The sequence below is a fragment of the Nerophis ophidion genome, linkage group LG16 (genome assembly GCF_033978795.1).
Source record: "Nerophis ophidion isolate RoL-2023_Sa linkage group LG16, RoL_Noph_v1.0, whole genome shotgun sequence".
Taxonomy (NCBI): domain Eukaryota; kingdom Metazoa; phylum Chordata; class Actinopteri; order Syngnathiformes; family Syngnathidae; genus Nerophis; species Nerophis ophidion.
The window spans coordinates 22,495,416-22,523,385 of record NC_084626.1 but is presented as its reverse complement, the minus strand read 5'-3'; the positions used below and the strand labels follow the sequence as shown (position 1 = coordinate 22,523,385).

Below are 27,970 nucleotides of genomic sequence, written 5' to 3'. Positions count from 1 at the left end.
TGCTGTCATTATATGCATCAAGTGTTCATTCAAGGCTAAGGCCAAATATGCACATATATATGATGTATGGTCACATGGCCTAAACATAACCACATATTAATAAAAGTCCATATCGCCCAGCCCTACTTCAAGGTACTCAAAGCGCTTTGACACTATTTCTATGTTCACACATTCACACACTGATGGCAGGAGCTGCCATGCAAGGCCCTAACCACAACCCATCAGGAGCAACGGTGAAGTGTCTTGTTCAAGGACACAACGGACATGACGAGGTTGGTAAAAGCTGGGCATCGAACCAGGAACCCTCGCCATCCCCCAGTTACAGGATTATACATTGGTCATATTCAAAATCCTCATGTGTCCAGGAACATATTTACTGAATTTATAATCATAAAATAATAAACATACCGGTAATTAAAAAAAAAAAAAGGAAATATGATAAAAAATTCAAAAAATAAATCCATGTAATCGTAGTAGTATCGACTAGATACACTCTTGTACTTGGTATCATTACAGTGGATGTCAGGTGTAGATCCACCCATGACATTTGTTTACATTGTGACGGTGGTGAGCTATTGTATCCTCCTACGCTGTGTAGTGAAGCATGTTTAGCTATTCCTCGTCCTGCAGTGATAATGGTACTTGTAAGAAACTTACTTATTTGTCACCATGGAGACGAGGATTGGTGATTTAGAAGTAGCTAAAACACTGCAGACTGGATGGATGTTAGCCGCTCGCTAGCTAGCCATGTGTTAAAGCAGCTCTTCCTGAGGGTGTTTCAGTGTTATAACTTCACCTTCATCTTGACTTTTTACACCAAAATGCGTCCGTTCTCTTTTTCTGTCTACACTTTTTCTTAGCATTGTATTTCTGGAGCACACAAAAGGGACAAGTAGAAAATGGATGGATGGATAAAGTGGATGCACTGTAAGTGTGAATGAGATGTAAGTTGAAGGCATCTCATTGGTCATTAATAGTATGATGCAAGACATCTTAAAGAAACATGCGACTCACAATAGAAGACAGAATTCCTGTAGTTAAAGCAAAGTGGGTTTTTATTGAAATGTTTTGTACATTTTCATAATATCTTGATCCTTCATATTTTTTCTTAATCTGTGGCTGAATACTGCCAAAGAATGATGTGTATCTTATGTTCTCCTCTTTCTCATTTTAAGACTTTGTTTTGAATAACCCTCTTCTTCACTTCCTCTCATGAGACCAATTCAACTTCAGGCTCCATCTTTGGCTAAGTAGCGACACAGGTGCACTACATGTACAGAATGTCAAAGCCCTTCAATCCTGCATAGTTAGAGCCGGTCCACTGGGAACCAGTAGAGTCTGAGTAACACCGGACAAAAGGACAAAAGCACTGAGCTTGTAGTGATTGCTTCCTCACCTCGGAGGAAACGTAATGTGATGTGAAGAACCAGGACATGATAGTTTGTACTCGTCCAGACGCATGAACTGGTCATTGTTTGAAGTCAGTCCAGTCACTAATCAGAGATCCTACCAAGTGTACCAGAGTATTTTAATGACTGAGATTCTAACACAGGCTTTGTAAACAAAATGTCCCTTGTTTTAACATAGAGACTTCCATCATTTCTCAGAAGATGCATTCTGTCAATCTTGACCAAATATAAAGAAAAAAATCTACTCTGAACTCTTAATGCTCTGCAGAACTGAAACTGATCAAATCCGTTTGACTTCATGATACATTTGTCTCTGGTGAAGAGCCACAAACACAACACAAGAGTCTCTGTTACTCCAGCCGGGCAGATCCTGAATGTTTTGGCTGGTCCAATACTATAGCAGCTTTTTTTCAAGTTTCTTTTTTTTCCCTCCACATTTTTAGTTTTCTTAATCACGCACACCATATGGAGTACAACCATTCAGGCAGACAATCTGTAACACACACACACACACACACACAAACACAGCCTGTTTCCAGGCAGTCCTAGTTCCTTTGTATAGACTAAGTGTCACCACACCTCCACCAACATTGAGTGTAAACACCTTAGAAGGCACAGTGGACATGAAACACTGTTGGTGGCGGCAACACTGCCCCCTAGGGGGTGTTCACCTTCCCTCTACATGGCGTCTCACGCCCTGGCCGCTGGTTCTCAAGTCAGCAGCGTATCTTTGCCAAATGAGATGACATCTGCATCTTATGTGCAAAATGGCTTCACAATGTCAGAACACATAAGGCCCACGGTAATTTGTTTTTTGCATTGTTTAACAAAAACTTTAATCATCTGCGGACTCTTTTTTTTTTTTTTTTTTTTTTTTGCTCTACGAGTCCCAAAATAAATAGATCTCCCTCTTATTTTTCTTAAATACAATAATTTCTCTGAAGCTCAAAAATATGTTTTTTTTCCTGCAAGATAAAGTCCTTCAAACATAGGAAGAGTTTCCCCCAAAACCCATTGACTCTTCAAGTCGCCCCCTACTGGTGGAAACATCCACAAAACCGCAGAGTGAAGAAAGAAAGAAAAATGGGGAAAAGCCAAGGATGAGGGGAAGTCAGAAGAGATTCTGAACATCTCAGGCCAGAACGAAGCCTGTGGAATCTAAGGTTGGAAAAGGGAGGAGGGAGGAGGGCGAAGGAAGGGAGAGCGAGGCAGCAATTTTGGAGGTCGTTCATAAATAAGAGCTAGTCGGACCCTCCGGCCCCCAGCTTGACACTCCCTTGGCAATACTGATCCGTAAGGTGGTGGCACCTCAACACCAGGTGTGGGCTCGGCGCTGGTCGAAGTCGGCTATCAGCCGCTTGATGTGTGCCAGCTTGTTGTGCAGGTACTCGCAGCGCTGTTTGTCCCCGTGGTAGTTAGGACTGTGCTGCAACCACAACATCACATCCAGTTACAGGCTGCTCTTCATACCAACATCTTGGTGCCACTTGGTACCACTTGGTACCACTACCAACATGGATTTACATACTTTTATTAATAAAGGCCACCACGACAAATGACATTATTGGATTGATTTGAACAAAAAATGTTAGTGTACATGAAACATATGTTTATCTTTGTCATTTAGTCCTTAAATAAAATGTTGAACATACTACACAACTAATTAGTCTGCAGTAACATATTGTCATTTATACACCTATTATTTTGTACGCATTATGAGGGACAAAAGGTGGAAAATGAATTATTAATAACCTTGTTCACTTACTGTTAATGTTTGCTTATTTTCTCTTAACATGTTCTATCTACACTTCTGTTCAAATGTAATAACCACTTATTCTTCTCTTCTTTGATACTTGACATTAGTTTTGGATGATACCACAAATGTAGGTATGGATCCGATACCAAGTAGTTCCAGGATCATACATTGGTCATATTCAAAGTCCTCATGTGTCCAGGGACATATTTACTGACTTTAAGAAAATAATTAATTAAAAGAAAACAGATTTTGTGATGATAAAAAATATCGATGTAATCATAGTAGTATCGGCGAGACACTCTTGTACTTGGTATCATTACAGTGGATGTCAGGTGTAGATCCACCCATGGCATTTGTTTACATTGGTGGTGAGCTATTGTATCCTCCTACGCTGTGTAGCCATTCCTCATCCTGCAGTGATAATGATACTTGTAAGAAACTCACTTTATTTGTCACCATGAAGGCCAGGATTAGTGATTTAGAAGTAGCTAAAACACTGTGGATGGACTTTTAGCCGCGAGCTAGTTAGCTGCATGTGTTAAAGCAGCTCTTCCTGAGGGTGTTTCAGTGTTATAACTTCACCTTTATCTTGACTTTTTACACCAAAATGCGTCCATTCTCCCTTTTCTGTCTACACACTGTGTCTGCTTGTAAGTACTCTGTGTGTGCGCACTGCTGTACATGCTCCTCTGCTTGTAAAATCAGCAATGTCAGCACGATACACAGTCATGCCTGTAAAAACATATGGCCAACTGGTACTTTTCAAACAGAGTATGGTATCCTTTTTAATTCATTAGTACTGCGATACTACACTAGTACTGGTATACTGTACAACCCTAAGGAGAATTGCAAATTTTAGGGGAATTTTGCCTATCATTCACCATCATGAAAGACTTCTGGTTTCACAAAATCATTTTTTGTCATTATTGTCAACAGACAATACGTCTGAAGACACATGGGCACTTTGAGGGCAAAAGTAAAAGGACTTCTAAGAGTAATAGATAATATCTTTAAAGGCCTACTGAAAGCCACTACTAGCAGTCTGATAGTTTATATATCAATGATGAAATATTAACTTTGCAACACATGACAATACGGCCGCTTTAGTTTACTAAATTGTAATTTTAAATTTCCCGGGAGTTTCGTCTTGAAAACGTGGTGTAATGATGACGTGTACGCGTGACGTCACTGGTTTTTAGGAAGTATGAGTGCTGCACACACACACAGCTAAAAGTCGTCTGCTTTAACGGCATAATTACACAGTATTTTGGACATCTGTGTTGCTGAATCTTTTGCAATTTGTTCAATTAATATTGGAGAAGTCAAAGTAGAAAGATGGAGTTGGGAAGCTTTAGCCTTTAGCCACACAAACACACGGTGATTCCTTGTTTAAAATTCCCGGAGGTGAAACTTTACTATGGATCAGAGCGCGGTCGAGCCAACATGGATCCCGACCACATGTCAACCAGCAAGTTTCGGTGAGAAAATTGTGGTTAAAAAGTCAGTTCTTACCGGAGAAAAGCTGAGCTTGTGCCGTCTGTACAGCTGCCGTCGACTCCCCTGAGACACTGCGGGTCAACACACCCGTGGAGACACCTTTCCGACTATCAGGTACTATTAAACTCACTAAAACACTAGCAACACAATACAAAGATAAGGGATTTCCCAGAATTAACCTAGTAAATGTGTCTAAAAACATCAAAATCCGTCCCAATGCAATCGTGGTTTTTTTTTGTTTAACTTTTTTTTTCTAGTCTGTCGCTATCAATATCCTCAAACACGAATCTTTCATCCTCGCTCAAATTAATGGGGAAATTGTCGTTTTCTCGGTCCGAATAGCTGTTTTTGTTGGAGGTTCCCATTAAAAACAAAGTGAATGTGTGAGGAGCCATCACACTTGTGACGTCATCGTCTGCGGGGCTTTTCTGTTAGCGATGTTAGCGACCAAAAGTTGCGAACTTTATCGTGGATGTTCTCTACTAAATCCTTTCAGCAAAAATATGGCGACATGATGAAGTATGACACATAGAATGGAGCTGCTATACCCGTTTAAATAAGAACATCTCATTTCAGTAGGCCTTTACATCGTGCTGATACTGCCATCCTGTGTTGTTTTTCTGACTATAATTGTGATTAGCATTTCGAGGTTAATACATGTGACCGGTATTGGCAGATCACCCTCATGGATTATCGGAATCGGCATAAAAACCTGATTGGAACATCTCTCAAATAAATATATGAATGATATAAAAGGATTGTGCGCTTCAATAGCTGATTATATTTTGGTAAGCAACAGAGTTGACATGAACAATTTTTCTTTGATATCTGCGTGTGAAAAATGAGCTGGTGATTGCTGCTGTTCTGATAAGACAGGTCATTGTAACGACCTTCAATCTGCAGGCCTCTGTGTGGAAATAGTGATTCACAAAGATTTGAATGTGTTTGCTTACTTCTTTCATCTTCTTGTACTCTTTCAACACTTCTTCTTGCACCTTCTAGAAAACATCATCAAAAAAAGACACCATGTGACCCCAATGTATGTTCAGCATTATCCTCATACCAGAAAGCTGTAATGGTAAAAAGTATAAGAAGAAGAAAAAAGACCTGATACTCTTTGGTGCCAGGTGTCAGTTTGCGGCACTGAGAGTCCAGCTGCGTGAAGCGGCGAGTGATGTTCTCCACGCGGGCGTGCAGCTGGCGGTACTCCTCGTACTCGGCATTGAAGTCGTTCTTGTAGCTCTGTCGTTGGTCCATGGACGCCAGCGCCTTGTACTTGCTAAAAACACAAATGGCACAGATCACTAGTCATGTGGGAGACAACTCTTTTGCTTTAAGATTGTATACCAAGCAACATTCAGGCTGGTGTCAGCCAGACCCACTTGGTGCAAATACACTTAATGTGTCTGCTAAAATTTGAAAAGTCTTGTATATTCAACAACAAAACACATCTAAAAACAAAACAGTAGTAAAAAAAAAAAAAAGACAGAAAGCTGAACTGTTTTACCAATAATAATAATATACTTAGTCGCCCATAACGCCAAGTTGTGTCTTTAAATATACTTCAAATCTCTTTAACATTTTTTTGAAATAAGATATCAAAATGGCCCCCAATACTTGACTTTTCAGTATGAACCCCTTGGTGGAAAAGTTTAGACACTTCTGAACTAAAATATTAGAAGCTCTCAGAATAAAAAATATATACTTCATCTAAACATTTAGTTAATTACTATTAAAATACAAACTTATGACTTCATTAGAAAAATTACAACAACCATAATAAAAACGTTAATATTTTCGCAAAGGCAGATTTTTTGAGACGCTAGCTTATAGAGTTACACAATTTTATTATTATTTTTATTCTTTTCCTAGATGGGGGAAAACTGTGAAAATGTAAGGAAAAAAGCAAACAAATCCATATTTAATGGGGAAAAGCTTCAATAATTGAACTAATAATGAAGAATATAGTTACAAAGTTGACAATATATTTTAGCTTCTTTTTTTAAACAAAAAAATTACCAATATTTTCCTGCATACTTTGACTTTTCAGTATGAAGCCCCTGGTGGAAAACGTTTTGACACCCCTGCACTAAAGTATCACAAATTTCAATTTGAGAATCGATTTTAGAGCATAATGATCTGGTATCAGCGGTATCGATATTTCAGTATCTATCAGCACATCACTACAGATGACATGATTTCAATGGAAGTGGTTTCACTTTGGAAACGAGGTGTACATGTTCAAGTGTAAAGTATTAGGGAGTAAACAGTGCAGTTCAATGTCTTCACGTGGAGGACAGTTCTGGTTGACATTAAAATCGGATTAAAAGCAGATGTGTTTGGTTTGTTCCAGATAGCAGGAGGAGGAGGAGGAATGGAACCTCCCTCTCAGCCAATGCACCACTTTTCCTCATCTCTTTGCACTGTGATAATGCAAGCCTTCACTTGATTGGAGGACCCTCAGAAAAAAACTGCGTAGATCACAGTAACTTACGTTTCGTAATCAGGCGCCTCTATCGTGGCTGAGAAAAGAGTAGACTGGCTCGGCTTCTTGGCTTTTTCTGAGGAGTCTGAGAGCATAGAGCACATTTTTAGACTTCAGGAATATTCGTTGTTCTTTCTCCACATCTTGACTGATCTGGTTTCTATGGAAGCAACATATAGACAAACCTTACCTCAGGATAATCATTTCCTATACGATCGCCTTATGGCAATAAAGCACTATAATATAGATTCTAAAATGATGATATTAAAGCCTTACAGTAGAATATTTTGGGAGAAATTCGACTTGGTGTCTTAACAAAATCAAAGCTGTAGTTAAGTCAGCTGCAACTTGAAGTTGTGTGATATGTAGTTTGTAGCAGTTGGTGTGACAGCATGTGGAGGCCACAAGTTTGGACACATCTTCTCAGTGCAATGAGTTTTCTTCATTTTCATGACTATTTACATTGGAGGTTGTCACATCAAAACTGAAGTGAAAACCATTTCAGGTGACTCCCTCTTGAAGTTCATGGAGAGAATGCCAAGAGTGTGGGAAAAAGTAATCTGAGCAATTTTGAAGAAACTAGAATATAAAACATGTTTTCAGTTATTTCACCTTTTTTTGTTAAGTACATCACTCCACATGTGTTCATTCATAGTTTGGATGTGACAATCTACAATGTAAATCAGTGGTTCTTAACCTGGGTTCGGTGAGTCGACCTCAGGGGTTCGGCGGAGCCAGTCAAGACACACCCGACTCATCCATACTTGCCAACCTTGAGACTTCCGAATTCGGGAGATGGGGGGAGTGGGGGTTGAGGGGGAGGGGTTTGGTGGTAGCGGGGGTGTATATTGTAGGTTCCGGAAGACTTAGTGCTGCAAAGGATTTGGGGTATTTGTTACGTTATGTTACGGTGCGGATGTTCTCCCCAAATGTGTTTGTCATTCTCGTTTGGTGTGGGTTCACGGTGTGGTGCGTATTTGTAACAGTGTTAAAGTTGTTAATGCGGCCACCCTCAGTGTGACCTGTATGTCTGTTGACCAAGTATGCCTTGCATTCACTTACAGTATGTGTGTGTAAAAGCCATATAAATGATGTGAATGCGCCGACACGCCGTTTGTATGGAGGAAAAGCGAACGTGACGACAGGTTGTAGAGGACGCTAAAGGAGAATGGTTGCCCCGGGAGGGGCACTGAAATTCGGGATTCTCCCTGAAAAATCGGCAGGGTTGGCAAGTGTGGACTCATCGTGTAAATAAATACTTTTCCATATCGGCGTATCGTGGATACGGCAACCGCAGAAGTCACGCTATTTTTGCAGGTGTGTAATTTGTTGTGAGTTCATGCACGGTTCAGTTTGTACACCAGGGGAAAAAAACATATCTTTGTCTTGAATTAAAAAAAAAAAAATTAAATTACATTTTTCACAAAAGAAGGGTTCGGTGAATGCGTGTATGAAACTGGTGAGGTTCGGAACCTCCAACAAGGTTAAGAACCACTGATTGAAATAGTCACGAAAATAAAGAAAACACATTGAATGAGGAGAAGGTGTCTCCAAACTTTTGGCCTGTGCTGTACAGTAAGTTTCAGTATGTATGTTTAGATATACAGTAGGAAGGGGATTCATATGGCACCATTCATCGCCGTTTACCTGACACATGAAACGTGACAGGATTGGGGCATGCACTATCCAATATAGCCACCAAATGGCAACATACTGTTAAATGTTTTCAAATGTGTTTTGTGGCAATTCCAACTTTGACCACGGGGTCAGTTGTAGAGTGGTGCTTTGCATCATTTTCAGCAGACTGCACTGTCAGATCCACCCAGGAATTGGGACATATGAACCCCTTCCCTACTGTAGGCTACTTTGTTTTATTGACACATGTCCAAAATGGAAAATGGTTACACTTGAAATCTCAGGGCATCCAATCAATGGCAACAGGACTGTTCAGTTAGACTTAGAAGATCTTTGGTCTACACCAAATAGTCCAGTTGCAGTTGCAGAATACAATGACCTGGATGGATGAGAATAATCCACAGGCCGTTCCAACGTTTACCAGACCAACCAGTCTCTGGTATCAAAAGAAGACATTTTAACTCACGTTCAACTGTTAGTGAAAGTATGGGAGCAACAGATGAACAAATGGAAGCTGTGAAATGAAATGAAGGAAAAAAAAACAATGTTAAGAAGGATAACTTAAGACACGCACCTTGATCCATGTGAGGATTCTTATCATTGACTTCTCTTCTATCGTCCTCTACGGTGTGCTTCTTTTTAGATTTCAGACTCTCCACAGCCTGTTCGGCCACGCTTGGGGAACTGTTGCTTCCCCTTTCTGTCCGTTTCCCTTTGTCTCGTTGGCGATCTCTCTCCTTGTGCTTTTTGGACTTCTTTTTGAACTTCTTGTTGTCACAGCTGGGCAAGGGAGGGCTGCTGATCACAGTCGAGGTAACAGTAAGTGAGGTACGGGGGGGAAGGCTCGGGGAGGCAGCTGATCTGGTGACTGCGGTGGGGGGCTGGTAACGTTCCTGAAGGGCTCTATCAGAAGACAAAGAACTTGGGGAAGGGTCCCTGCAAGAGGAACTCTGGTCCACGGGCAGGTCCTGGGTGCCGCAGCCTTCAGGGGTGCTGGGGGAGTTGGAGCTGGAGGCTGGACTTGGCTGCTGGTGAGAGGGCGCTGGAGGGTGAGATGGAATTGGTAGATGGCTGGGAGGGCCCAAGATGACATTGGAGGGCAGGGACGAGCATTTAGTGCTGGGACTCTCCTCCTCCTCACGGCGGTCTGAGGATGACGAGGGTAAAGATGCGGCTGGTCCTCGATTGCTGAGGTGGGAGATACGGGCTTTCTTTGGAGCCAAAGGATCTATGAAGTCAAAATCTGGCTGGCGCTTCTGCGATGAGAAAACAAATGTGAGATTCCCAAACCATGATTGGTTTGTGTCCGTGTCGTCACTTGCAAAAGGTACCAGCGGGGACGAAGGTACCCCGTCTTTGGGAGAGTTGTTTGATGAGAGCGCCTCTGGAGGTAGCCCAAGTTTGCTGTTGAAGAAAGGAAAATATTTGGTTATATTGTCATGCAAAGACACTTTAGAACGAGGGTGCTCAAACTTTTTGACTCGGGGCTCACATTGGGTTAAAAGAATTTGGCCGTGGACCGGGCTATGTTTTTTTTGTCTTATCCCCAGAATTTCTCCCCAGTCTTTTTTTCCCCCCCTTCTTTCTATCCACTCCTGCGTTGGCAAACACTAAATATAAAGGCATTTGACAACACCATTGGCTCTTTCTAGCAACTTTGATACATATTCACTCCCTAATCAACACTTTTTTAGGTATCTACAAATCCGCAGTTTTGTTTGTGATACTTTTCCTGGGTTTCCAGATTTGTCGACTGACAGTTTAGACGTGTTTCTGACACTGCTTTCAATTTTAAAAACATCTGTTACACGTATTTATAACCAACATTTTCTTTTACGCCCTGAGTGTCTGAATTTAATGAAGTCACTTTGGGAGCAGGATTTAGGAGTGACCCTATCTGAGGATAGCTGGACATGGAATCTAAGTCTTCTATTTGTGCAAGCTAATAACTCGTACTTATTACGCTAAGTTTCGACAAGCTAAGTGTATGATGGAATATCTGAATCGTGTGATCGGTGCCAACAGTCCCCAGCTAACTTAATACAAATGTTTTGGCTCTGCCCATCTCTGTGCAGTTTTTGGACTGAAATGTTTAATACTTTGTCTTTGGTCATTGGTGAAAGAATGGAACCGAATCCTTTACGTGGACTATTAGGAGTAGCCCCTCTGTCACCTTTTCTCAGCAATTCCAAAAAGAATCTGGTGGCATTCACTACTTTGTTGGCTAGAAGGCCTATTGTGGTTTACAGGAAGGCTGCAGTGCCTCCCTACCATACCTGCTGGATCAGAGATATTCTTTATTTCCTGAGTTAGAGAAAATTAGACTGGCATTTGATGGTGGTTGTGTACAATTTCAAGAAGTATGGGGTCCTTTCTAAAAATGTGTAGATGAGACTAATCTTAAATTTGGCCCCGATTGAGACGTGGTTGAATTGTGGATATTTGATGAGCCTTTTGTTTGCGTTTGTGTATTGCTGCACCGTGTTGGGGTCATTCAGAAGTGCAGTTGTCTGTGGCTTTACATCAATATTTGCCTTATTTTTGAGGTTTTTTTGGGTGGGAGGAAAAAAAATAATAATATTTTCAGTTAACTGTGTGTGAAAAAAATTTAAATAAACAAATGTTTTAAAAAAGATACCAATAAGGCAACAAGAAAAGTATCCCACACTTCTCTTATCTGTACAGTAGATATGGGCAACTACATCAACAATAGGATTTACCTGAGTGGATGGACAGGACAGATTGGAAAAAATATATTGTAATTCAATAATTCTAATTTTAGGGTGATTATTTTATTTATTTCAAAACTTAGGATGTGGCTCGCGTGTCAAAGTTTGGGGAACCATGGTTTAGAAGGCAGCAAATCAAATAATTGTTTGGAAAGAAAATGCATCACATCATTGCAAGAGTCTGATTCTTAAATGTAAATAAGAATACAGCATCTTTTTTTCCCCAACAACTATCTTTAAACAAAAACACGTTGTGGTCTACAGTTCAATATTAAAGAAAAGTTCATGTAGACAAATTACCGAGCAAGGATCCGCTCCACCTGGGTCTTTTCGTCTTCAGAGTACCCTGGCCAGTCTCTCTGGACCTCACGGTAAATAAAGTCTTTCAGTGAAAATGTGTTGTCTTTGGGGTTAAGGTTTGCCACCTGTTTGGAACAGACAACCACAGTTTCAAGTTTTGCTATGACTGCACAAGAACTGTGAAAAATTTTTGGAAACCGAAAGATGGCCCTGTGGTGGTCAAACATCTGTGCATGCAAATATTGTCCAACGATTAGCAAAAGCCAAAGAAATATTTTCAATTTTCAAGTCCTAGTCCAATCTAATCTATTGTATTTATATTGCAGAGTTTGAAAAACAATATGTTTCACAAAATGCTACACAGTAGTTCAAATACACATTCAAAAGCAGGACAAAACCAAGGACAGAAATATTTGACTTAAAAAGAAAAATAATTCATAAAACAGAATAAAATAGACCAAGATCCCACAACTCATGTTGATTTAAAAACCATTGAGTAAAACTGTTTTAAAACGTGATTTAAGAATCATTAAAGAGGGAGATGTCCGAATAACCAGAGTGAGATTTGTTTCAAAGTTCTGCAGCCACAGCAGAAGATGTGCTATCCTCTCAGAATTTTAATCGGGTTTTTGGGACAAGAAGAAGAAATTGTTCAGACTAATTTAGAGACCTTTAAAGGGTGTAGATTTAAGGTCTAAAATATATAGAACATACCAGTACTGATCCGTTAAGAGATTTTAAATGAACTGGGAGCCAGCGAAGGTACTCTAAAATGAGGGTAATGTTTTTTTTTGACTAACTGAAATCAGAGTGAGATTTACTCCAACAAAAGTGAGTTGCAATAGTCCAAACATGACGAAATAAAAGCATGGATTACCCGCTCTTAGTTTATAAAAGACTGATTTAATTTTGGCTGAAAGGCTAAAAACTGGATGAAACAACAGAAGTATTAATCTGCTGTTCCCATTTAAAATCATAAGACATAAGACGGACGTAAGAACAAGATTTGAGACTATGGGTTTAAAATAAGGCACCAGGGGTTCCAGGTCACTGGGGTGAGCTTCCGGGTTTGAAATTAAATAACATTTAAAAGCGTTTTTTAACAGGGGAACATTATCACAATTTCAGAAGGGTTAAAACCAATAAAAAATCAGTTCCCAGTGGCTTATTTTATTTTTCAAAGTTTTTTTCAAAATGTTACCCATTACGCAATATCCCAAAAAACGTCTTCAAAGTGCCTGATTTTCACCATCGCTATATCCACCCGTCCATTTTCCTGTGACGTCACTGCGTGATGCCAATACAAACAACCATGGCGGATAGCACAGAAATATATAACGACATTAGCTCGGATTCAGACTCGGATTTCAGCGGCGTAAGCGATTCAACAGATTACGCATTTATTGAAACGGATGGTTGGAGTATGGAGGCAGGTACCGAAAACGAAATTGAAGAAGACATTTAAGCTATTTAGCCATATCACGACAGACAGCGGAACGGGAGGAAGCAAGGACGAATTTGGCGATCGCCTTTTAACCAACGATTGGTATGTATTTGTTTGGCATTAAATGTGGGTGGAGGGAAAATCTGGATGCAAATATAGCTACAAATGAGGCATAATAATGCAATATGTACATACAGCTAGCCTAAATAGCATGTTAGCATCGATTAGCTGGCAGTCATGCCGTGAGCAAATATGTCTGATTAGCACATAAGTCAAAAACATCAACAAAACTCACCTTTGTGATTTTGTTGACTTTATCGTTGGAAATGCATCTGCTTTGAGTGTCGCAGGATATCCACACATCTCTGTTGTAGCATCGCTATCATCGGTAAAGTGTGCGAGGGACTTTCACATCTTTTAACCACTGGTGCAACTTGAATCCGTCGATTGGTATGTGTTTGTTTGGCATTAAATGTGGGTGGAGGGAAAGGCTGGATGCAAATATAGCTACAAATGAGGCATAATGATGCAATATTTACATACAGCTAGCCTAAATAGCATCGATTAGTATGCCGTGACCATTGATATGTCTGATTAGCACACTTTACGTAAGTCAACTTGAAGCCGTCCCTGTTCGTGTTGTTACACCCTTCGACAACACACCGACGAGGCATAATGTCTCCAAGGTACGGAAAACAGTCGAAAAAACGGAAAATAACAGAGCTGATTTGACTTGGTCTGTGTAATGTGTTTGAGAAAATGGCGTATTGCTTCCTGTTGTGACGTCACAGGTGAAAAGTCATTGCTCCGACAGCGAACAATTGAAAGGCGTTTCAATCGCCAAATTCACCCTTTTAGAGTTCGGAAAACGGTTAAAAAACATATGGTCTTTTTTCTGCAACATCAAGGTATATATTGACGCTTACATAGGTCCGCTGATAATGTTCCCCTTTAAACACGTGTCACACGTGACACTTTACTCTACCTGTTGAAGAGTGGTCCCCAAGGAGTTCCGGTCCTTCTGGTTGATTCCATCCCGCTGCAAACGGGCAAGTAATTCCAGTTTTTTGTAGGACCTCAGTGTCAACAGGTGAACAATACGATCCCGGAATGGCCGCTGAGACACAGGGTTGTTGGAAAGGCACTTGCGGATAGTGTTGGCTGGGTTGATAGGTGTGGATCGCTTGCGCTCCGGGACAACGTCAGGAGCCGAAAGTGCTGGTTTACGGACATGGACTTGCTTTCCTAGAGACACAAGGTTCAATGTTAACCAACTAGAGTGACATTAGTAAGCTGGTCTTCTAAAGGCTAATATGTTTGTAGGTATGTATGACAAGTAAGTTAAGTTATGTATAATATTTCTGAACTTTGTTGTTATTAATTTGCTCCCACCAATGTAGACAAGAGAGCTACCAACCAATTCAAGCACTCTCCGTTTACAAGTAATCAAACAAGCAAATTCATCAGCTTCCACCATATCCAACCCCTGGAATAATAAAATTGACATTCAATGTTAGACAACGGTGGTTTCTGTTAGCATTTTGTGCAAGCACCTATTCTCTAGTATTCAAAGAACGGAAGTACCATCACACCAATTACTACCCAAAAATAGACTGCAGTGACTTGGCCTAGAAAAGTGATTGGAATGAAAAGAAGTTGGTGATGTTGCAGAGCCATGTGCTAAGTCACTAAGTGTTTTCACATTTCCTCTTCTTAGGCATTATGAAATTCTAAAGCCCTTTATAAGATTAAGGTTAGCGCGAAGTAGCACCCCCGCCTGTCCTTCTCTCTGCGTCAAAAAGCATAAACTCTGATCAACTACGAGAGAACGAGGCTTCATACAATTTGTTAGATTGTTAATAACAGAATAAAGTTCGCTATGTTCCAAGGTAGTTCATTACCAAATATCGTCTTTAAAAATGGCAGAATGAAAATTATGAGCTTAATTTTGTTACATGAAGATGTATCCAGATAGATTTCAAAGGATTCTCCTGTGATTGTTAATTACATGCTCACCCCGCACGGCTGGTTGCAAACAAGCTTTTTTACTACCCGTTTAGTCTGTCGGTCTCCTCATTTCCCAGTTTCTATCGAGCATAGTAAATGCGAATCTATCCCCAGGGCCTGAACAAACAAACCAGAGAAGTTTTCAAGCTTGGTGAACAGATTTTATGAGCCAGGCTTATAGGTTTCACCATGAAGTGGCTTAGATGTAAGTAATGAGCTTTATCCTTACCATATGTGTGATCAACTTTGTTGTAATCTGTCAGCATTTTGAAAATCCTTCGGTTCAACACACTACAATAAAGACTGCATACGCATTCTTTACCCCAGTGGTTCTCAAATGGGGGTACGTGTACCCCTGAGGTACTTGAAGGTATGCCAAGGGGTCTGTGAATTTTTTTTAAATATTCTAAAATAGCAACAATTCAAAAATCCTTTATAAATATATTTATTGAATAATACTTGAACAAAATATGAATGTAAGTTCATAAAGTGTGAAAAGAAATACAACAATGCAATATTCAGTGTTGACAGCTAGATTTTTTGTGGACATGTTCCATAAATATTGATGTAAAGATTTTTTTTTTTGTGAAGAAATGTTTAGAAGTAAGTTGATGAATCCAGATGGATCTCTAATACAATCCCCAAAGAGGGCACTTTAAGTTGATGATTACTTCTATGTTTAGAAATCTTTATTTATAATTGACTCACTTTTTTATTTCTCAACAAGTTTTTAGGTATTTTTACATCTTTTTTTCCAAATAGTTCAAGAAAGACCACTACAAATGAGCAATATTTTGCACTGTTATACAATTTAATGAATAAAAAACTGATTAAATAGTGCTGTATTTTACTTCTTTATCTCTTTTTTTTCAACCAAAAATGCTTTGCTCTGATTAGGGGGTCCTTGAATTAAAAAAAAGGTTCGCAGGGGGTACATCACTGAAAAAAGGTTGAAAACCACCGCTTCACCCTATTTGAAACATGATTTATGTCCTGGTTTCCTATTACACAGTTGTTACGGTAGGCCAAAACATCACTTGGATGAGCATTCTTGATTGTTTGTGATAAGTGCAAAAAACAAGCAGCAGGTGTGTCAGTGCAACACAAACATCTACCTTTGCCAATATCAGTACTGTTTATCTGGAACAGAGCAAAATGGCAGAATGACCTAGTCAGTAGCCATAATGGCTTCAAATGGAGTCAGGTCAGCTTTAACCTATTCAGCTTCTGAAAAGGGGCGGCATTTGAACAAACGACATCTGCTGGTTGGTAATGTGTGATCAAGTGTGAGTATTGCCTTGCCTCTGTACTGGCCACCAGGTTTGATGACTTTGGTCCCACGTTCACGCGTGTCCTCTACAGCCTGGGTCATTCGCTCCCGGGTCACCTGGTAGGAGTCATTGGTGGCACATATTGTGACCTTGTCCTGCACAGTCGCCAACAAAGCCAGGTGAGAGGCCCCTGAGCTGGAGACAATGAGGCATGTGAAGTAAAAAAAGTGGACAACGGGAACACAGAGTCGATTCAGCCATTACCTGGAAACATACTGTTGGATGCACTCAAAGCTTCCCTGAGGGTTGTCTTTGCCAACATTGGACAGGAAGAAATCAAAATTGTGGGAGGCATCTGAGGAGGAATCTGTCTTGGGTATTTTAATGCGCTGAAAGAATTCAGACAAGGAAAACCCAGGATGATTCAACGAAGTGATGATAATTGCATTGTTGAAAATAATCAGATGTATAAGAAAATAGCTTTGTTGAGAAAGGAGACGGAATGGCTGCTTTTTATGCAAATGTATTAGCCGTACTGTGCTGAAACATGGTTCTCCCTTCTCGCCCTGTCCCTGGCCTGCCTATACTCACCCACTCTTCCCAATCGTATTTTTGCATAAATGTCATCACATTGTGATCCGACACAGCATTATAGCATAATTTCCTGGATGTTTGAATATTTTTTCCAGTGCCATTCCCAATCCCACTTAAAAATGTATTTCCGGTATTGTGCTGATTTCATCAGGGGTTCTAAGAACCAGTCCTACCAAACAATCCAAAATGTGGCAGTTACCGTTAATACCAAGCAGTGGAATGATCATCTTGATTGCATGGCACTACCAAAGTAAATGTACCATATGTGGATCAAATGAAGATTTGAAAAGGATTGGGACCATGGTTTAGGTCAGTGGTTCTTAACCTGGGTTCGATCGAACAATAGGGGTTCGGTGAGTCGGCCTTAGGGGTTCGGCAGAGGTCATAACACACCCGACTCATCGTGTAAATACAAAATTCTCCCTGTCGGCGTATTACGGATACGCAACAGCTGACTGATTTGCAGGTGGGTATTTTGTTGTGAGTTAATGCACTGTGTTGGGTTTTGTTGTTTGAACAAGGTGATGTTCATGCACGGTTCATTTTGTGCACCAGTAAAAAAAACTTGGTAATATATGGGGAACACATATATAGTTACCATTAATTAGTTGCTTAATAACATGCAAATTAGTAACATATTGGCTCTTAAATAGTCATTTAGTACTTATTAATGCTTTATTCGACATGGCCTTATTATAACCCTAACCCTAACCATATAACTCTAAAATAAGTCTTTATTACTTAGAATATGTTCCACTACTGTCCAAATAACTCTAAATTAAGTATTTGTTACTTATAATGTGTTCCCCATTCTAAAGCGTTACCAAAAACATCTAACTTTGTATTGAAATTGATTTTTTTATTTTTTTTTTCCACTAAAGAAGGGTTCGGGGAATGCGCATATGAAACTGCCGGGGTTCGATACCTCAAACTAAGTTAAGAACCGCTGGTTTAGGGGAAGGCAGCAAATCAAAGTATCATTGTGCATTTTAATGTGTGACTTTTAGCCTGTTCATTCATTCAGTTCCAAGTATTTCAATTAGAATTTTGAGTAAAACCATTAAAAAAGGAAGCTAGTAATATAAAAGACAGTTTAGTTATAACCCCTGGGTGTTTTCCTTATTTAGTTTTTCGTCCCTTCCCCCACACCACTCTCATAAGATCACAAGTTATATAATTAATTACTCCATAAATACGCACAACTCCGGCTATCATTAGTCACTCACTTAGATGAGTTGCTAAAAGAGAAACAGTTGATTAGGTTGACTGGACCAGAGAAGTAATAAACTAATGTTGTTTTTGTTGCTACAAGGCAAATTTAAAGACTAAAAAGCAAGAACATTAAATGATGTAGACAGTCATCATCCGAGTCAGACATAAAAATCAGGGGGAAAAAGATTCTTACCCCTTGGAGTCCCTTGAATTGTATTGTTGGCTGCAGAGAGGGTACATTCTGCAAGTGAAGGGAAACCACAGTTTAATACCATGCAAATGTTAACGATTACTGGTAGAGTTTTTCCATTCAGGCTAGTCATGGACCAGAGTTACAAACCCAAATTATTCTGTTAAAAGCATGCAAAACATGTAGGGCGACTATTATCGTTGAGTTTCTTAGTAATAGTTTGTTTGATCAAGTACCGTAAAGCAAACACAATACACTAAATAGTCTCAATGTGTAGTTTAGGGAAAATAAAGAGAACATGTGTTGCTTACCATAATAGTCAATTAATTTTTTCACTTTTGATATGTGTGCGTTAATACAAAAACATCCAAACTCTCAGCTGTTAGCCACCACACAGATCAGGGCAGCCCCACACTCTCATATGCAGGATTGCAGAAACTATGCCATGCAGATTGAAAGTTTCAGCCACTTCATAAATGTTCATTAGTTACACTCAATAAATTATTGAAATTATAATTATTATTTTTTTCACTAATGCCAAAAATGTTTCGTGTTCAATAGTTTGGATTAGACACAAGATCCATCCATCCATCATCTTCCACTTATCCGAGGTCGGGTCACGGGGGCAGCAGCCTAAGCAGTGAACTGCTTAGGCTGCTGCTGTTGTAGGCTGTTGTTAGACACAAGAAGATGAGTGAAATGGTGTGTTATTGTAAGAGGTCGCTCAGGGTTTTTACGGGTCGAAAATGTACTTCCTGTTTTGATGCCGTAAACCGGAAATAAGCGTCCTTACCGTTTTTGCTCAAAGATAGCACCAAGCAACATTTGTAAGTGTCAAAGTTAAACTAAGACAATTCTTACTTATTAAAAACGTCCCATGTGTGATGTCTGTAGGAGTGTTTTCATGCATATTTATTTGTACATGCTATCATATTGTAATGAAGCTAGTGTCGTTTGCTTTAGCTAGTATGCTAACACATTTATGAGCGTTTGTGTTAGTATTATTAACTGACAATGGCATTTTTTTTTTTGTATTGGTTCAGTTTCACAAATTCCTCAATAAAATCATCAAAATGTCACCGTGAAGTTAGAGCCTGTTTAGCTGATTGGAGGATTGAACGATGACCTATGTTTTGTATGATCAGCCATTTACTCTCGTGTTAGACACAGTTTGGAAACAATTAAGCTATGTAAATAAACATTTACCAAATATTTTTGAGTAAATAACTCATTTCACAACGTACATATCTGCAGCTAATAGTCCGGTGTGGCTAATATATGAAAACAATATTTTTCCTTCTCAAGTTGTGTGGGTGCAGCTTAACGGTATATCCCGGTGCACTTTATATAGCCTGGAAAATACAGCACTTGTTAAATAAAACCTCTGCCCAGTTTTTAATGAATACACAAGCCTACTAGGTCATTGCATTTTAATCTTGGTCATTATGGTGGTACTTGGAGAGCCATTTTTTTTGAGGTAGTACTTGCTGAAAAAAGTTTGACAACCACTGAAAAGAGGACCGGAAAGCAATTTTAGCCAATCAGAGGTGCCCATGACGTCATGTCTTGAGCTGATACTACAGTAAACAGTGCTTTTTTGTCAATACATAGTACAAGTAGCTGTATATTTACGCTTAAAAATACAATAGGTCCTTTCAGTATTTTCTTTTTTTCTTTTTAGTTTAAAGCCAGCAGGCAAACATCGTTTGCCATCGTATTTGTCGAGAGTGGAAATAATTGGCACACAATTATGACATCCCGTCGGTGAGGTTGTTTCTGTAGGCGGCACCATACAAAAGTTTTGAAAATATTCACCAAAGTTTGCGTTTTTAAAGTACAAAAGTATGCGTTTGCGTCCAGACAAGAAGCCAGAATGTATCCCAGTTCTCGTGGACATGGCCTAACACTAAAGAACCATCTTGTCACCGCAAAGCCTTAGTGACCTGTTGCACCAAGAAGACAGTGTGGACTGGGCAGGGAGCAACCTACCAACTTTATAAATCTATGCCCATTAAAAAAGTAAATTGGACTGTTTTACATAAAAATATATGATTATAGAAAACAGTTGAACATGAACTCAGAATATTTTCTAAAAGTCTATTTTTTAAACGATTGTCGATTGTCTACATGTGTAATTGTACTGGTGTTGACTACCACAAAATATGCAGAGGCTTCACTGCTGCATTATACAGGAAGTTAAGGCAGAGAATCTCTCTCAAAACTGGATGAAATCCTTTTGAAAAGGTTGTTACGTCGACATATTTAAGAGGAAACTACATTGTATTACATTAGAGCATCTCGACACGACCTGCCAACTCATACACGGAGATAAGCAAAGATTATACCTTAAATAGGACAAAACGGGTTGTTAAAACTTGACTACTCCCAAACAACTGAGTGCCTTGACTCCCTCCCCCACCATTACACACAGTTCTGATCACATTTCAGATCACCACAGAAAGACAAAGATAGCCGAGCCTGCATCCATAGCGCAATGACTGGTTCAGCTACAACACACATTGCCCAGGGCGAGAAACAAAAAGCAGGCAGTTTTGGCTGCTCAGTCAGCAAGAGATGGCAGGCTGCTCCAACATGGCGTGCACACCAACAACGTCACCTCGTCCAATTAGGTTGCAGCCACAAAAGAATTCCTTCAATTTAGCAACGACCCGCATTGTCATTTAGTTACATTTAAACAAACTGAATGTTTAATTGGCTGACCGTGGAGGCAAAAGCCAGGGTGGTTATCATCCGTCACACGCATGACGTGCCATAAAGCACACGTTCAGACATCTGAACACTCTGCTTGGGTCCATCGGCCCTGACACGAGCCAAGCTGTTATGTAAGAGCATTGTTGTTGGCAAAGTTAAGGTCAGGTAATTTGACTTCACCACTCACTCTCAATTCTCTCAAGATGAGTTCACCTGTGTCACACCTTCACGGGTGTACGGTTCAAGATTAACACGTTATACACACACACACACACACACACACATCTACACAGTTATGCAGTGCCTTAATAGCACACCGCGTTTTAAATGCTTCACGCTTAGTAGTAGGGTCAAGATCCTTGATGACACAAATGACTATAGACAAGTAAAATGTTTTCTTAAACAACTAACTCACGACCAAATCTTTTGGACACGACTGTCAACACTTTGCTGAAAAGAGTGGGATTCATCTACAATTCCTTCTCTTCTCCTGACATGCAAAATAATTATCATTTATCCCTTGCCCATAGAGCAGGGGTGTCAAACCTACGGCCCCAAGGCCTGGATCAGGCCCGCAAGCAGGTTTTATCCGGCCTGCGGGAAGAGTTTGCTAAATATAAAAATGAGCCAAAATTTTGGAATGGAAGAAACAGCCGTTCTAAATGTGTCCACTAGATGTCACAATAGCAATTATTTGTATCTTTGTAGATGATGCTACATATGTAAACAAAAACACGTGATGTTAGTACACCAGTCGAGGAAAATGAGCAAACTACATAAACAACATACTGTAATTTGATTTTTATATTATGTTTTTATCTTGATGGATTGAAAATGAACACCAATGAGTTGACTGATGAACATGATCACATAATATATTCAGAAAGTATAAATAAGGACAAATAAATGTAGAATACGATTAACCACAACATCATTATGATTTCTGCATTTTCAGAATGTGCTATTTTTATTTTTAAACAAAGAAAACAATCTGAAGTTGTCTTTATTTTTCAGTTATCGTGCCGTGATTTTACCAATCCAGCCCACTTGGGAGTAGATTTTTCTTCATGTGGCCTCCAATCTAAAATTAGTTTGACACCCATGCCATAGAGCTTCAGAAAAATGTCAACATTCACCACTTTAAATGTTGGTTAAGTTGTAAATCAACAGATTGAGCCAATCCATGCAGCATAGTTGTTTTTTTTACATTCGTATATACCTATGTGTTAGCTAGAACTCAACCATATGGTAACCAGTAACACTTGCAATGACATTTAGCCTACTCATGACTTTATAAGGAACATACAGTCGTGATCAAAAGTGTGCATACCTTTGTAAAGAACATCATGTCATGGCTATCTTGGGTTTCCAATACTTTCTACAACTCTTATATTTTTGTGATGTAGTGATTGGAGCACATACTTGTTGGTCACAAAAAACATTTATGTCGTTTGCTTCTTTTATGAATTTTTTATGGCTCTACTGAAAATGTGCTGGGTGAAAAGTTTACACACAGCAATGTTAATATTTGTTTATACGTCCCTTGGCAAGTTTCACTGCAATAAGGTGCTTTCTGACCACCGAACTTTCCTCCAGAAGGTGTGTTCTTTGTCCACGTGATGTTAGATGAAACAAAAATGGAGCTGTTTGGCCACAATACCCATCAATATGTTTGGAGAAATGTCAGGCCTTTAATCCCAGGAACACCAGACCTACTATCAAGCATGGTGGTGGTAGTATTATGCTCTGGGCCTGTTTTTTCGCTGCCAATGGAACTGGTGCTTTACAGAGAGTAAATGGAACAATGAAAACGAGAATTTCCTCCAAGTTGTTCAGGACAAGCTAAAACCATCAGCCTGGAGGTTGGGTCTTGGGCACAGTTGGGTGTTCCAACAGGACAATGACCCCAAACTAGGGCTGGGCGATATATCGATATATACGATATATTGTGGGTTTGTCTCTGTGCGATATAGAAAATGACTATATCGTAATATTCGAGTATACATTCTCACGCAGTTGCTTTTAGCTGCGGGCGTACACTTCAGGCTCTTCTCACTCTTTCCTGTCTTTCCTTCTCACAGACAAGCAGGCGCACATTCTTACATACGTCACAAACTGTCACGTCCTACGTCACATACATACGCCCTCGCAGAACAGAGGTAGCATATTGGGCTACGTTAGCTGCTAACGTAGTCGTACGAGAGAAAGAAGGTGTGGATCTGGTAACAAATGAAGGAAGACTTAATTCCCAATAAAAACAGCAGGGTTTCCATGGTCTGGCGGTGGTTTCTGCTTCAAGTGTGAATATGTCAAACAGACAACCGTAATTTGTCAAGTGTGGGGGGGGAAGCGTTGCTATAAAAAATAGCATTACTGCTAATATGTAGCATCATTTGAAAAGTCACTCGCTAGAGAATGAAGATAATTTAATAACGTCTGTAGTAACCTACCACATAGTGAAGGATGAATACTATTTGATTTCCTATTATGAAGCTTATTTTTATTTGACACTTAAAATGTCTCTGACAATCTTGCACTTTGTTTTGTAAATGACTTGAATGTTTGTGCCACTGCTTAATAACTTTAATAAATACAGTTTTGGTCAATTGACTTAGTTGTGATTTCCTTCTCTACATGAAAGTTTAAAAGTGGCATATATGAATGCAGTATGAAGAAGAATGTTTTAATGTAGACACATAATCATCATACTGCTGTCATTATATGCATCAAGTGTTCATTCAAGGCCTAGGCAAAATATCGTAATATATATCGCAGGGGTCGGGAACCTTTTTGGCTGAGAGCCATACAAGACAAATATTTATAAAAGTATTTCCTTGAGAGCCATATATATATATATATATATATATATATATATTTTTTTTTTTTTTAACCCTGAATACAACTATATGCGTGCATTTTAAAGAAAGACCAACATGTCTAGAGTATGATAAGTCTTATTCATGTTAATAACATTGTTATTCTGAGGCTAACCAACAATAAATAAAATACTTCTCACCATTACTGCGACTTCTTGAACAGGTGCGGTAGAAACCGGATGGATGGATGGATGAAAATGCATGAGAATGTTTTATATTTTGAACGTTTTTTTTGACACTGTGATTACCAGCGAAATTATTCCTTACTTATCGTGTTAAGCAATGTCAGCTAAGATTTATTTGAGAGCAGGTGCAGTCATCAAAAGAGCCACATCTGGCTCTAGAACCATAGGTTCCCTACCCCTGATATAATCGTATATCGTGATATGGCCTAAAAATATCACAATATTAAAAAAAGGCAATACCCCAAACACACGTCAAAAGTGGTAAAGGAATGGCTAAATCAGGCTCGAATGAAGGTTTTAGAAAGTCCTGACTTAAATGTGTGGACAATGCTAAAGAAACATGTCCATGTCAGAAAACCAACACATTTAGCTGAACTAACCAAATTTGTGGTGAAAAATGGAAGCAGAAGCTTGTGGATGGCTACCAAAAGCACCTTACTTTTAACCACCTACTCAGTGGCCTAGTGGTTAGAGTGTCTGCCCTGAGATGGGTAGGTTGTGAGTTCAAAAGACTATAAAAATGGGAGCAATTACCTCCCTGCTTGCCACTCAGCATCAAGGCTTGGAATTGGGGGTTAAATCACCATAAATGATTCCCGGGCGCAGCCACTGCTGCTGCTCACTGCTCCCCTCACCTCCCAGGGGGTGAACAAGGGTGATGGGTCAAATGCAGAGAATAATTTCGCCACACCTAGTGTGTGTGTGACAATCATTGGTACTTTAACTTTACTTATTGCAGTGAACCTTCCAAGGGACATGTAAGCAAATATGAACATTGCTGTATGTATACTTTTGATTGCTCACATTTTCAGTAGAGCCATAATAAATTCATAAAAGAAGCAAACTTCATGAATGTTTTTTGTGACCAACAAGTATGTGCTCCAATCACTACATCACAAAAAAAAAAAAAAGAGTTGTAGAAATGATTGGAAAGTCAATACAGCCATGTTCTTTATGTACACTTTTGATGGTGACTGTAAGTATGTACTTCTACAGCAAACAATATTGACATAGATAAACACCCGTCTTGTGTTAACATAAAATAATGACGATTGTTAACAAAATGTCAACTTTTCTTAGTAGCTGAAGCAAAGGCGTTGAGGGGGAAAAGTGTAATAAAATGTCAACAGAGCAGCGAAGCTACTAAGAGAATGCTAACGAAGAATGTCCAGGTTATCGACAAGAGTTGCTCGGTTAAACAGAGTTTGTCAGTTCCTAAAACACTTCCGAAACTAACATAAAACGCCAGCTTTCGAGTCCCCCGGCGTTGAATTGAAGGAAAGAGGAGTAAAAAAGGTGAAAACGAATGTGAATTGGCGCTGGCCAGGGCTGGAGTCAAGGTGTAGCTTTAGCCGTGCGTGGCACTCGGCTCCCCGGCTACTCGGTACTCGGCTCCCCGGCTACTCGGTACTCGGCTCCCCGGCTACTCGGTACTCGGCTCCCCGGCTACTCGGCACTCGGCTCCCCGGCTACTCGGCACTCGGCTCCCCGGCTAGTCGGCTCCCCGGCTAGTCGGCTCCCCGGCTCCCCAACTCCTCGGCACTCGACTCCCCGGCGCTGGCGTGTCAGCCCGCCGCCGGGCGCGAGTCACAGGCGGGCAATAAAAGAGACGACTCACCGTGCTATTTTGGTAACTCTCGAAGGCTCTGAGCGCCGTCTCGGTCAACTTGACGTGTAAAACGGTGACTCTGTCAGCGCCCTGCTGGCCACTAACTAATCCGTAGCTCCCATCCTCGGAGAGCGCCGCCATGTTTAGCAGCCCTCCACCATCACCGTCACCGACACCGTCACCATCGTCCCTGCGAGGCAGCAGCATTTAGCAGGCCGGCGGCCCGGGGAGGGACTACAGCTGCTCCTGACAGGCCTGCTGGCTCCTCTCGATTGGCTTCTGTATTCTTGCCTCTTCACATCAACTCAGTCTCCTTCTTTTCCCGACCTTCCTTTTCAACTGTCATCAAAGTTAAAATGCTAATGTATTTCTTCTCAAACCTGCATTATTGTGCAGCTGTTCCAAACACTTTTAAATGGACAAGAAGTATTTCCCTCTAGTTGAAGTAGTCATTCCAAGCAGTTTTAAACGGATAAGAAGTATTTCCCTGTAGTTGAAGTAGTCATTCCAAGCACTTTTAAACGGATAAGAAGTATTTCGCTGTAGTTGAAGTAGTCCTTCCAAAATGTAGTTCTTGGTAGACCTGCCTGTGCCTGCAGAGTTTTGCTGACATGCTAGAACTAATTCTAGCCTCCAGCGGCTGCTTTGCTCAGCACGGGCCTCACTCTCCACACGTTTACTTTGTTTACAAGACTAAAAATAACAATAATCCCACTTGGAATTTGAGGCAATTGAACTGTCGTCTGCTTCTTCGCCTATAACCAAGTCTAATGCGTTCGATTGTTGCATTCGTACAGCCGCTAAAGTCAGTGAGCATGACAGATGATGCGTTATGATGTTTTTCTTTCCTTTAGTGACATACACTATACATCTCAACATGAGGTATGCACTAGAGGTGGGCGATAATACATATTTGACTTTACATCTCATTCTAAGAATTTAGTTTTTTTTTGTCTTTTAGTTATCCGTTCCAAAAGGTCTGACAAAGCCCGAATGGAACGATAACCGAAGCAACTTCTCCGACAGCCCTGTGATGAGGTGGCGACTTGTCCAGGGTGTACACCGCCTTTCGCCCAAATGCAGCTGAGATAGGATCCAGCGCCCCCCACGACCCCAAAAGGGACAAACGGTAGAAATGGATGGATGGAACTTTTCAGACAAGTAATAAGGTAAATCCCATCAATCAGTTCCAGACACCCAAAACTATTACAGGAGACCTTCCTACAATTAATTTAGTCTTTTCTGATTTATAAATGTCACAATGTTGGGTATCTGTGTTGAAATGAAACCGTGGAGGCATTGCGGAGATGTTTAGAAAACAATCTTGCCTTCTTTCAAATGAACCGTTGGGAATTTCCACAACCTGTGAAGTCACCGGTTAGGAAAAACTCAATCGGCTGCATAAATGTAGTCCGACACTGTGGGGGCAAATGTTTTGACTCGGGGGACAGATTGAGAGAAAAAAATGTGTCTGGGGGGCCAATGTGTATGTGTGTAAGAAGTATACATACACATATAGACGTAAACATCTGCTGTATAGAGTGTGTGTTTGGCTCCCTTTTGTCCAGGAACACTAATACCAAAAGTCAAATAATGCTACTACTAAAATCGTTATGACAGACCACCTCAAACCAATGGAATGGAATTTTACAGTTTTTTACTGAATGGGACACCCAAAATGTACATGCAAATAAAGACGGTGGGATTTACAATATTAACTACGAACAATAAAAGACTGAATATTAACAACATATTTTACTTCTAAGACCAGATCCTCCATAGACATCTTTTACAATCAGGCAAAACACAACAAAAATGTAACAAACAGCAAAATATGAATGAAAAGTGTAATAAACACCCACAATATGATATATTATCACTTTTATGCAGAAATTGGGGTTAAAAAATGTGCTTCTACATCTGTTTGTGACACACGTGTTTGGGGCTGGCTGCTCTGAAAACAAGCCCCGCCCACTCTGCTTGGTTCCTGGTCTGAGCTGCTGTGAACTAGATGACCCTAAAAACTCCTACAACACTCAAAAGTGCAGATTTCTACCAT

General features: G+C 40.1%; 1 protein-coding gene and 1 long non-coding RNA gene across 4 annotated transcripts in view; one reads left to right on the top strand and one right to left on the bottom strand.

The window, feature by feature from the left end:
- The window catches only part of LOC133535158 (uncharacterized), a 122,713-nt gene that overhangs the window by 3,320 nt on the left and 91,423 nt on the right, over positions 1-27,970 (top strand). Inside the window, exon 1 of one of the 3 annotated variants that reach the window (XR_009802166.1) lies at positions 25,920-27,080. The exons of the other annotated variants lie outside the window; for them this stretch is intronic. This is a non-coding gene — a long non-coding RNA (uncharacterized LOC133535158). Of the gene's footprint in view, positions 1-25,919; positions 27,081-27,970 lie in introns of those variants that run through there. 3 annotated transcript variants of the gene reach the window in all.
- On the bottom strand, positions 1,038-26,524 carry ell2 (elongation factor for RNA polymerase II 2). The gene is made up of 12 exons (XM_061874703.1): positions 25,921-26,524; positions 18,533-18,580; positions 16,798-16,922; positions 16,565-16,728; positions 14,241-14,500; positions 11,812-11,936; positions 10,114-10,186; positions 9,357-10,038; positions 7,157-7,232; positions 5,770-5,941; positions 5,616-5,660; positions 1,038-2,835 (listed from the first exon to the last, which is right to left on the bottom strand). Exons 1-12 carry the CDS (start codon positions 26,116-26,118, stop codon positions 2,719-2,721), a joined length of 2,085 nt encoding a protein of 694 aa, XP_061730687.1. The 5' UTR covers positions 26,119-26,524; the 3' UTR covers positions 1,038-2,718.